General features: G+C 43.2%; 1 protein-coding gene across 2 annotated transcripts in view; it reads left to right on the plus strand.

The window, feature by feature from the left end:
- LOC126470240 (set1/Ash2 histone methyltransferase complex subunit ASH2-like) overlaps nucleotides 1-12,676 on the plus strand; it is a 206,817-nt gene that overhangs the window by 35,304 nt on the left and 158,837 nt on the right. For both annotated transcript variants that reach the window (XM_050097943.1, XM_050097942.1), the window contains one exon: nucleotides 1,243-1,407. In XM_050097943.1, coding sequence (XP_049953900.1) covers nucleotides 1,243-1,407 — 165 coding nt within the window. The remainder of the gene's footprint in view (nucleotides 1-1,242; nucleotides 1,408-12,676) is intronic.

A 12,676-nucleotide genomic window follows, 5' to 3' on the forward strand; every position in this document is an offset into this window, starting at 1 on the left:
GATTATTGTTTCACAGTTGCGACTTTCAGTAGATTACAAGTCTTATCAAATTACAGTTCTGTGAGTGTGTTTGGGGGGAGGGGGTGGCCTGGCACTCATGCTGATTGTAGACCTTGTGGAAGTATCCCAAATGAAGTTTCCACTCTGCAGTGGAGTGCACTTGTAGAGCACTTGCCTGAGAAAGGCAAAGGTCCTGAGCTTGAGTCTTGCTCTGACACACAGTTTTTATCTCCTTGAAGTAGTTGAAAATTGCTACATACTGAAGGATTCAGATTGTTGCAAGTAAACGTAGTTGTGCAAAATTAGTACTTTTTGTGGACAGTAATCTTTATAATTAATGCTGTTAGAGAGGGCAGCCAAAAAATTGTTAGTCACTTTTTCACACAATTGTTTAGTTATTTTCTGAAATTGGGCTATCCTTAAAGAATGTGCAACCAAAAAAGTTGGTTTAGAATATCAAGTTTTTCATTAGTTATCAAAAATTTTGCACTTATCACATTCACTGCCAACAATGGTCCTGGGAGAACCAGTTTTTATCTGTGTACTCACTACGTCGTATCATTTGTTGATTAGTGGCTTTGTACTACACGTTCATGACAACAACTGTGACAGCATACAGTTGCCCAGCTACGATGTTACAATTTTATAGGTTTCAGATTGTGACAGGAAAAAAAAAAAGTTGTTGGTTGTTCTTATCTTAAAGTTGTCAAGTTGCCACCACTGTTCTTTTTCATTGGAAATAATGGTGGTGATGGTGCAATGAATGCAAGAAACTGCACAGTATAGTGCTAGAAGTTTGGGCCTGTATGCAATAAAAAATAAAAATGACTGTAACAATATACAAGAATTAAAATGTTAGTGTGTCAAAAACATTGAAGTGGTTACATCACAGAGAACTAGTTGATGGTAGATTATAATTATAAAATTTCGGTATTTTTGGATGAATATTGAGACTGGGTTATTTTGTTGTTGAAATATCTTGGAAAACAGCTGTGCCCTTTATTCTCTAATGACATTCCAGGTGTTTGGTATTTATATTAGGGCAGAAGATTGGTTTGGAAACTGAACACATAATTACAGCCTTCTCCCTCTCCCCTCCCTCCTTTCCCTTCACAGTGCACAATCTTGTTGACTGTTGATTTATGAAACATTATTGCGTGCATTTTGTTGTTTACATCTTGAGCTTGTGTATTACATTTTAGGCGTTAAGATACGTAACTATTTTGTTTTGTTTTTAAACAGTGACAGTGAGGACAGTTTCAAAAACCTGGCCACTGAAGAGAAAAGTTGCAAAGCTAGCGACCCAGGAACGGAGAAAGCTGTGGCGGTTGTTTCAAAAGATGATGATAAGAAGCCAGGAGCTACTGATCCGACAAAAGCTGTTGAAAGAGAGGGACACTGCTACTGGTATATCAAAATATTAAATTTTTTGAGAAATAAGTAAATTCTGATGGAATGGGTGTATTCATCAAATACCATGAAATGTTGGCAGATTTAATTAACAACTATTTCTCTATTAGGAAGGTGAGTGGGAACGGGCAGGGAGAAGAGAAATGGCGATGGTAGGAAGGGGATGAGCAGTCTGCTCAAGAAGCGTATTAGTTGTCCTTTCTCTTTCTCTGCTCTGCTTGTATAGGGGGAAGACTGCTAAAGATGATGTTAAGGTTTTCTGTCAGCTGTAACATCTCATTTTGTTTGGTGAGGACACCTGTTGTACCATTATGTATTTTGTTAGTTTTATATTAATGTACAATTAGTGATTTAGTTAAACACTACATTGTTTGATCTGGTTTATGCCTAATTACTTCCATTATTAACAACGAGAACACAACCATAACACGATTTCCCAGCAACTTCGCTCTGTGGAAGAGGGGTCAAAATAAGCGAACATGTATGTAGACTTACCATAAATACTCAATCGTTTCTGAAAAAATGACGGCCAAAGTTTTTGGAGTATTTTCCACATACTTTAAATGCTGTTTACTTTGGGATATCTTCAGACAAAATGGTGGCTCAGTGATTAGTGTCGTGGCACTTTAATTTTGTGCCCTGTGTTCAATACCCAATTATTACTTTTGTTTTTGTTTTCATTAGTATACCCATGTCTGAAGCAAGATTACTACACTAATGTTTTTCAGTGTGTATTTATATAACATAGTCCTTATTTGTCTACTAATTTTTAAGTCAGACAAATCAACAAAAAAGAGAAAAGTATTTAAAGTGGTTTTCGGTGAAATTCCTGTAGTGTATCTTGATTCATAATCAATTACAAACACCAGTTTTCGGAAAAGTGACACGGTATGTGTGATTTGCTGCAAAATTATTGCCATAATGCAAGATCTTCACCAGTGTTAACGATGTTTCTTTCCCAAGTGAGATTCACATGTCAATATGGCAAACCGGTCTTCGTCTGATGCTTGTGGTGTTTGGAATATCTGTGTTTCGTATATTCCTATGATTGGTATCATCCAAGGGAATGCACCAAATCTTCCTGAAGAATAAACATATGATTGAGACATAAGAATTGATATGAAAATGAAATATCGGAATATGAATTTAAAAATAGTGTAACCCCTCACACGCAAATAATATGTAATAAATGTGTGACACTTTTTGTGAAATCTAGTTATAGGTTTAAAATTAATATATAACTTCCTTGTGTCCCCTAATCTGATGAGAAATATTTGTGTAGTAACCTTCTATAGATATGGGTAGATACATGAAAACAATAAAACTAAACTAAATAAAAACAATAATCGGGTTTCGAACAAAAGGCGCAAAATTAAGAAACTATGACACTAGCCATTGAGCCACTATTTCGTCTGAGGATATTATGCAGTTAGAAGCATATAAAGTACTTCAAAATACCTTTAAAACTTTGACAATCATTTTTTTTCGGAGATGGTAGTGTGTCTGTGGATAACCTGAGATATGTTCACTTGTCCTGACTCCTCTTTCACTGGGCGTAGTTCCTGGGAAATTGGGTGAGGGCACTTGCCGTGCTCTTGTGAAAGGCAAGTGTTACCTGCTGTAAGATAAATACCTGTGGTGTAATTATTAAGGTTGTTTCATTAGCAGAAGTAAGACAATAAATACTTTGTGTCCTGTTAATTCTCAGGACCTGTTTGGATTCTGATATAGAATCCCATCATCAGAAAGAGTGAAAGGTCCTATGTCGTGTGTGTGTGTGTGTGTGTGTGTGTGTGTGTGGGGGGGGGGGGGGGGGGGGGGTAAAGTTTCAGAGTTGTATGTAGTGAGTGGTGTGGAGGATTCCCATCCGTAATCCCACACATTCTTTAACACCAGAATCGAATTGGTCCATGTTTTCAATTTCAATCACAGATACAAAACAAGTAACACTAGAATTTTAGGTGTAGTTTGTGCTGAACTACAGCAAATGATTATCAAAAATAAACTTGGAACACCCCAAGTCACTTTCTTATATATTATTTGTAACTTGTTTCAGTTAAACAACCTTAAGACATTTTGGTGTGAAGGTGGGTTGCTGTAGACTGGTCACCAAGAATAAATAAAAAAAAAAATCTTGAATTGGTTAAAGATTAGTTTTTGAAAGGAACATTGGTAGTCCAGAGTACATTGTCCAAAATATTCTAATGTTACAGAATTATTAATCTGTTGTTCTGTATATACTGATTTTCATTGACAAAGTACAAAATTATTCGCAGAAATTGATCATGTGTCTTAAAGATGAAATAGAATAACTGCAAATAGAAACTCTAATACTTGATAAGAATTAGAAAGAAGTGCATTACTAATTAAATGCAGTGATTACATCAAGGACCTCATCCTGTAATCTCATTGTAATGGACTATACTCATGAATCACGGACTTTGCTAGGAATAGGGTGTCTTTTGTGCCTTGATATAGATGGCAATACCAGAGGTGCAAGAGGGGCATCTGATTCTAATTTTTGGTTCCTGAAGACAGGGGACAGCATTTTCAGAGGCAACAGTTGACTAATTTACTGATTTGGCCTTGTAACATTAGCCAACGTGGCATTACTATTTTGGTACTGCAACCAGCTGATAGCTGGAAGAATCTGCAGCTCTCCTGTGTGTTTTATGTAAAGAAGCATTTATTATCTGCTTACTACAGTACACAGCAAAATTGTGTGCACAGTCTGTCAGAAATCCTAAGAAGAGTTTAGGCGTATTACTCACTTGTAGTTTTGGTGGGTTGTCTGTAAGACAATCTGGGCAGAGTCAGATTCACAGCAATCTCCTATTAGTGCAAGAGTAATTGATAAGCAGTGTTCAGGTCACAGTGATGTCAGTAATGGTGTTCAGAACTTCAGGCAGATGGAGCACGGTGAGAATGGAAGACTAAGTGTCATTAGCTGACTTACGCTGGCCTTACATGCAGCCCTGGGTGGGTGGAGCCACCCACATCATGTGGTACCACCAGTGTGGCTTGGAGATCACGTGAAGATTGGCAGCAATTTCTTGGCTATGCCCCGATAGTGTGGAGACTGAAGCCAAGCTGGAGGCACCCTCCATGTTGTCAGCAACGCCAAAAATGGGCTTCACATCAGCTGACTGCATACCTGCGTCGGTGGTGTGCTCTCTGTTCAGATGTAAAATAGTCTCTCATTTATATCTCTGGGCAAGACTAATCAGGATGATAATTTTACCAGAAAAACAAAAATTATTTGAGCACGGTGCAAGATATGAGATGCATGAAATATCCTCAGGCATCAAGAATAGTGTAATATTCTTCTTCCAAAGAAGGCAGGTATGAATATGATCAAACTATCAGTTTAATAATTCATGGCAACAAAATGCTGACGTGCATTATTTACAGGCAAGTGAAAAAACAAAAAACATGTAGGTGACCTGGAAAGACCAGTTCTGTTTCCGGAGAATTGTAGGAACACCCTACACGCTGCACCATACGAAGAGAGTTGGTTAAAGAGAAGCAAACTTGTGATTATAAAATTCGAAATTCTGTGGGTAGCAGGGATGAAATTCAGATAGTGAAATATGTACAACTAGCGCATAAACAAGACAGCAATTGTAAGAATTGAAAAGGGAATTGTAAAGACTGAGATGAGAAGGGAAAGAGATAGGATTGTAGCCTATCCCCATTGTTCAATCCATACATTATGTAACAGTAATGGAACTGAAAAGAAATTCTGAAGACAAATTAAAATTCAGGGAGAAGAAATTTAAACTTGGAGGTATGCATGCATGTTCAAAGGGACATTGGATCACAATGTAAGCACTGCAATATCATATTCATCCACTTTCAAATAAAATGCCGTCCCCTCTATGGGAATTACATAATCTATGTCAAAGTACAGGTTATGACACAGGAACAATGACATACGGAAGTTGCATCTGGCTGTGAGTTGTGTACGGATAGCCAAAGCGATAAGGTGACTGAACACTCGCGTAAAGCTGGGAATATGGGTTTCAGTCCTGGTCCGGCACATATTTTCATTGTCATTCCGTTATACAGCTGATGGCTGCTTGTATTCACAAATGCGAACACATTTCATGTACAGTCTTAGACAAAAAAACTGACCGCCGGCCGGCCGCCACAGAGACTAAGTCTGAGTCGTTCACTTAAGGTGGCCAATAAAACTGACCGCCCCTGACAACTTTAAGTCTGGCATCTGCACAATCTGGCAACACTGTAAGATGCGGAAGTGTTAGGAAGAAGTGTTGTCTACTTCCGAGATAATATGATTGGGGTGAGCCCGTGGTCTTGCGGTAATCGTCGTGCATTCTAAACTTAGTCGCGTGTTCGCGTCCAACTGAGATTTTTTTTTTTAACCTCATTTCGGTCTAAACTTATGAGTCTGATTGAACATCGAAGACAATTCGCTTAACATTCTACCCACCCGCAATAACAAGTATTGCGGAAACAATTCCGCAGGACAGCTCGTGGCTGCGTCGCGGTCGTATCAGCTTACGATCGGGCGTTTCCTCGCGCTGCAGCGGCTACCGGCTACCGGCCAGACGCCACCTGCCGCCTGAAATCCGGCGCCACCCATGTGAAAATGGCGCCACGCTGTCAGTGTACGTATCAATGCCATTTTTGAATTTGAAGTTCTAGTTAGTATCTTGCAGTTAAGCATTGGATTTTGTATACCTGAAAATCACGAACTACGGTTAAGCATTGTAAAATTGAGTCGCAAGTGGAAAAAGGTGTAACATCTGCAACGCAATATTTACTTTGGTATAACAGAGGGGTGAATGTAGAGGAGGCAGCTAGAAAGATTTGAACTGTGTGTTTGGAGCGAGTGCTTTTGAGAAAAATACGCCAGAAAAAGATATTCTTGTTTAAACAAAGATCGTTCTGGCATGAATGATTTTCCACATTAAGGAAGTCTCGACTACTGGTATATGTGACAGATTACCATTTTACCATCATGCGACATTTACATTCAATTGGCAAAGTTCAGAAGTCTGGCGTAGGAGTACTGCATACTCTAATTCGAAACAACATAAATCAACGGAGTGACTATTATTGAACGTCATCAGGTCGCTCATTGAGCATTCCATTGCAGTACTGTTACTGGTGACGTGTTATGATGCCTTTATCGTTAACTTCGTAAGAAGAAATGAAAGGCTGAGCCCCACCAAAAGACGTAGACTAGAGCAAAGAGTAGTGTGGACATAATATTTTACATTTGATAGCTCCAAAAGTGTGTTTTGGACTACAAATTCTGCCCCAAGGGGTGTGTGCAACACAGCTGGAATTTGTTGTCAACAATTGAGACACCTTTCGGTCGCAGTGTAAGAAAGTCGAGCAACAAAACTACATCACCTTTGCTACTGCATGATAACTCGCGCTGTTGATTTGAGAAACAAAACTATCCAGGAGATTGATAGGAAAGTCGACTCTCAGACACTTGTATTGTTAGGAAAGTCCTCTCTCAAGCACTTGTCCCTCTCGTCATGTATTCGTAAAATATTACCTTTCCCGCTCTTGATCAACCAACCATCAAGGCAATTCATTTCTAGACGAAAATACTCTTAAAACTACCATGGTTTAACGACCTCATTAAAACAAGTAGGTTTCTATGGGCGTAGAATTTGTAAACAACTGCAGCATTGTCAGATTGTTTTAGATATCGTGAAAGAAAATTCAGCTGCTGATTAATTTCTCTTTGATGATTACTGTTGCGTTTAGAAAACTAATGGAAAGTGCAAATAAAATATTCATTTTACTAATACAAATTAAATTCAGCTTACTATAGGAACATCACGACAGCAGTCTATCTTAATGAAGCATTAAGTTCAAAAATGGTTCAAAGGGCTCTGAGCACTATGGGACTTAACTTCTGAGGTCATCAGTCCCCTAGAACTTAGAACTAGTTAAACCTAACTAACCTAAAGACATCGCACACATCCATGCCCGAGGTAGGATTCGAACCTGCAACCGTAGTGGTCGCGCGGTTCCAGACTGTAGCGATGCATTAAGTGTCTGTAAGACGATTGATCCTATTTTAACATGAATTAGTAGGATATTACAAACTTTTGACTTTGAAAAGATGTGTATTTACTTCATTTCCTGTATCATTCGCAAGTCTTATGAAAATGTGGCATTTCATAGATAACATTATGTATTAACAACAACAAAAAATATGTCGGCAGAAAACAAAAGTGGCATTATGAAATTGGCAGTACCGTAAGGTTTTCGCTCTGACACTAAGGGTTACTGTAAATAGCAAGACGAATTTTGCTTGAGTGTTATCTTAAGATTCCCTTATTGAGTTTGTATCTGCCTGCTTGTAGCTCTACTACAAAAGAATTAAAAATCTGGCTTTCAGCAAGTCTAGAAAGGCAGACGACAGCAGCTTGCACCTGGTAGCCAAGCATGTTACCTGAGAAATGGTATTTTCCTAAAGTGGGAAGACATTCTTTTGTGGTTGAATTGTTGGCAAATATCAGTCAGATGTGAGCCGTTGGTCTAAGCGTTTCGGTGTGTTGAATTTGTACCAATGATTTTTCTACAGGTTTTTTCTGTCCCAAATACAGAGTTGAAGTCTCCCATTAGTATTTTCACATCATCTTGGTCAATTTTGCTCATAGTATTTTTGAGTGTGTTCCAGAATTTTTCGACATTTTTGGTGTTTTTCTTATTTTCGATATTGGTGGGGCATGTGCATTGATGGGTGTATATTTTTTACTGGGGCTCTGAATGAGCATAGTCCTAAGTAGATTGTTGATGGCTGTGACTTCTTTGACAGAGTTGATGATAGATCTGTGTTGAGAAAAGCAACGCCGAAGATTGGTACGCCTTTCGCTACCTTTTGTTGTATTTTGCTCTTGAAATGCAAGGTTTCGTCAGTTAGTTGTGGTTCTTGAAGAGCAATGATGAGAATTTTTTGTCGATCGATTTATTATGGGAGATTATTTAGTTTTCGTATTTGGATCAATGTATCGATGCTTAGTTATAAAAAAAAAAGTTCTTATGTGTGTGAAATCTTATGCGACTTAACTGCGAAGGTCATCAGTCCCTAAGCTTACATACTACTTAACCTAAATTATCCTAAGGACAAACGCGCGCGCACACACACACACACACACACACACACACACACACACACACACACACCCAGGGGGTCCACAACTCTTTTGTGGACACGTGCGTAGCGAGCACGGGACCCCGAGCTAATGAGGCCCTCCTTCCTTTCCGGGCTGCATACCTTCCCTTCCCTTTCCGCATCCCTCCCCGTCCCCCATCTTCGCCCCCCCCCCCCCCCTCACCTCTGGCTCTTTCCTTCCCTTTCTCCCCCTCTGGGAGTATGGTATGTGCCTACGTCCGGAGACGGACGCTCGAAACTGTTCCAAATTCCTTGCTTTTACATTTGCAAGTCCTCGTCCTTCCTCTGTCCTTCTCTTTTCCTTCCCTCTTCTCCTTGCCCTTTTCTCCGCTGCGGCGTTTGAGACCCCCTTTTCTTTCCTTTCCCTTTCCCTTTTTTCCTCCCTGTGCGTGTCTGAAGGCCGACCCATGCACTTCCGTGCGTAGCCGGTGACGGGGTAACGCGTAATTCCCCGCCCCGGGTAGACAGGTAGGACACGTACGTACCCCCTGGTAACGGCCAGGCCCAGGGAGGGGTGATTACCCGAGCTGATACCTTCCGAAAGTGCCGATTGGTCCCTCCGTCCGTTTGTCGGGAGGTGTGACCTGAGATGTGAACAATCAACTAAGGCGGGTGTGCCCTCGGTGAGGGCTCCCACAAGGGAGGAGCGCGCCATCGGCGACGCCGGTAATCATGGGGGATTCTTCCGCAATGGTTTCCTCACCTTCCACTATGTCTGCTCACAAACGTAAGTTCACGGAGTCTCAGCCACAGACGGTTCTTCCATCGTTGCCACAGTTCCTTGTTGTTTCTCGGTCTGATGAAGGTCACGACTTTTCCACGGTCAACCCTTTCATTATTCAGAAAGGTGTCGACGCAATTGCGGGTCCTGTAAAGTCTTGTTCCAGATTACGGAATGGCACCCTGTTGTTAGAAACACACAGTGCCCTCCAGGCTCAAAAATTGCTGCGTACTTCTCTGCTCCACACCTTCCCTGTCCGGGTGGAACCGCACCGTACCTTAAATTCCTCGCGTGGAGTCGTTTATACACGCTCCCTCGATGGATTGTCTGACGAAGAAATTCAGCACTACCTGTCTGACCAGGGCGTCACGGCTGTTCATCGGGTTATGAAAAGGGTTGACTCGAACATCATTCCAACCCGCACTGTCTTCTTGACATTTGACAAAGTTCAACTCCCATCAAAAATCAAAGCAGGCTATGAGATAATTTCCGTTCGCCCTTATGTCCCAAACCCTACGCGTTGCTATCGATGTCAGCGGTTCAATCACACCAGCCAGTCCTGTTCCAATCCGGCCAAATGTGTTACGTGTGGCAAGGATGCCCATGAGGGTGCTTGTCCGCCTCCATCCCCTCGCTGCATCAACTGTATGGGTGACCACGCTGCTTCCTCTCGCGATTGCCCCGTTTTTAAGGACGAAAAGCTCATCCAGGAAATTAGAGTAAAGGAAAAGGTGTCAACCTTTGCTGCTCGAAAATTGTTCGCCAGTCGACGGCCCACCGTGCCTCAGACAGGAAAATACAGCACTGTCCTTGCTTCTCCTCGGCCAACAAAGGAGGCGGCCACGCAGACTTGCGACCTCACATTTAGTACCACGGTCGTCAGATCGGCCAGCGCAAAGATCGCCCGTTCAACCTCACCACTTTCGCCTGCCCACTCTATGGCTCACCCTTCGTCGGGTTCTGCTAAATCTCGAGCCCAAAAGTCAGACGCCAAGTCTTCAAAAAAAGAGCATTCTCGTGAAGAGTTTTTACGTACTGCAACTTCACAACCATCGGTTCCTCCTTCATCTAAACATCATACCTCCAAGAAGGCTACGAAGAAACACAGTTCCTCTCCTTCTCCGCCAAGGCGTGTCCCATCTACAGCACCACCTGGCGGAAATCGCCCTCGGCCCTCTTCTGTGTCGCCGAGGCGCACTGCTGGTGGCCGGTCAACTGGCCGATCGTTGGTGGCAGGAGCTGCTCCTGACCAACCTATGGATCAGGATCTTGTGCCTTCGACTGAATGCCATTCCATGCTGTCGGTCGCAAGCTCTGAGCAGTCGTTGAGTTCACAGCACCCTTGGTCACGTTTCTCCATTTTCTGTTCACCCTATGTCCATTATCCACTGGAATATCCGCGGCATTCGCGCCAATCGGGATGAATTGTCGATCCTCTTACGATCCTACTCGCCGGTCATCTTCTGTCTTCAGGAAACAAAGCTGCGTCCCCATGACCGCTTTGTTCTCCCTCATTTTCAGTCCGTCCGATATGACCTCCCCTCTGTTGAAGGCACTCCAGCCCATGGAGGACTCATGATTCTGCTCCATGATACTCTCCATTATCACCCAATCCCCTTAAACACTTCCTTCCAAGCTGTCGCCGTCCGTCTTTCCCTTTCTGGATACACGTTCTCTCTTTGTACGGTATACATTCCATCGTCTACACCACTGGCACGAGCTGATCTCCTTCATCTTCTTGATCAGCTTCCACCCCCCTATTTGCTGGTTGGGGACTTCAATGCCCACCACCCGCTTTGGGGATCTCCACATCCTTGTCCACGTGGCTCACTATTGCTAGACGTCTTCCACCAAGCGGATCTAGTCTGCCTCAACACTGGGGTCCCCACATTTTTGTCTGCCTCCACGGCAAATTTATCTCATTTGGACCTTGCGGTCGGTACTGTTCCGCTAGCTCGGCGCTTCGAATGGTTCGCCCTTGATGATACACACTCGAGTGACCACTTCCCATGTGTTCTTCGACTGCAGCCTCAACTGCCATATATGCGCTCGCAACGCTGGAAGTTTGCCCAAGCCGATTGGACACTTTTTTCGTCTCTAGCGACATTCGATGACCGTCGCTTTCCCAGCGTCGACGATGAGGTCACACATTTTACCGACGTTATTCTCACAGCTGCGGAACGTTCAATACCACGCACCTCCGAATTGCCCCGGCGGCCCCCAGTTCCTTGGTGGAACGAGGCATGCCGTGACGCAATACGTGAGCGGCGACGTGCTCTTCGCATTTTCCGTCACCATCCAACTTTGGCCAACTGTATCCGATATAAGCAGCTCCGTGCGCGATGCCGTCGCGTCATCCGCGATAGCAAGAAGGCAAGCTGGAAATTCTTTATTAGCTCATTTAACACCTTCACTCCCTCCTCGGAAGTTTGGAGTCGGCTTCGACGGTTCTCAGGCGCGCCTAGTTTCTCCCTGGTCTCTGGGCTCACTGTCGCGCATGATACCTTAGTGGACCCCGTCGCAATTTCTAACTCATTGGGTCAGCACTTTGCTGAGATTTCGAGCTCTTCAAATTACCCGCCAGCGTTTCTCCCGAAGAAACGTGCAGCGGAAGTGCGACATCTTGCTTTCTCCTCTCAAAATCGCGAAAGCTACAATACTGTTTTCTCCATGCGCGAACTCCAACATGCACTCTCTTCTTCTCGTTCCTCCGCCCCAGGACCGAATGGTATCCATGCCCAAATGTTGCTGCATTTATCAACCCATAGCCTGCGTTACCTCCTTCGCCTTTATAATCGAATTTGGACCGACAGTACCTTTCCCAGGCGATGGCGGGAAGCTATTGTCGTTCCCGTTCCGAAACCTGGAAAGGACAAACATCTCCCCTCTAGCTATCCCCCCATTTCTCTCACGAGTAGTGTCTGTAAGGTTTTGGAGCGTATGGTGAATTACCGTTTAGCTTGGTGGCTGGAATCCCGCAGTCTTTTAACACCAGCCCAATGCGGATTCCGACAGCATCGTTCTGCCGTTGACCATCTTGTTGCTCTCTCCACTTATATTATGAACAATTTCCTCCGGAAACGCCAAACGGTAGCAATATTTTTTGATCTGGAGAGAGCATACGATACCTGTTGGAGGACAGGCATCCTCCGCACACTGTTCTCTTGGGGCTTTCGAGGCCGGCTGCCCCTTTTTCTTCGCGAATTTATGGCAGAGCGCACATTTAGGGTGCGGGTGAACACTACTCTCTCCCGTACTTTCTCCCAAGAAAACGGGGTACCCCAGGGCTCCGTGCTGAGTGTTGTACTGTTTGCCATCGCCATTAATCCAATTATGGATTGTCTCCTTCCTGATGTCTCGGGCTCCCTCTTTGTGGACGA

This window comes from Schistocerca serialis, chromosome 3 (genome assembly GCF_023864345.2).
Source record: "Schistocerca serialis cubense isolate TAMUIC-IGC-003099 chromosome 3, iqSchSeri2.2, whole genome shotgun sequence".
Taxonomy (NCBI): Eukaryota; Metazoa; Arthropoda; class Insecta; order Orthoptera; family Acrididae; genus Schistocerca; species Schistocerca serialis.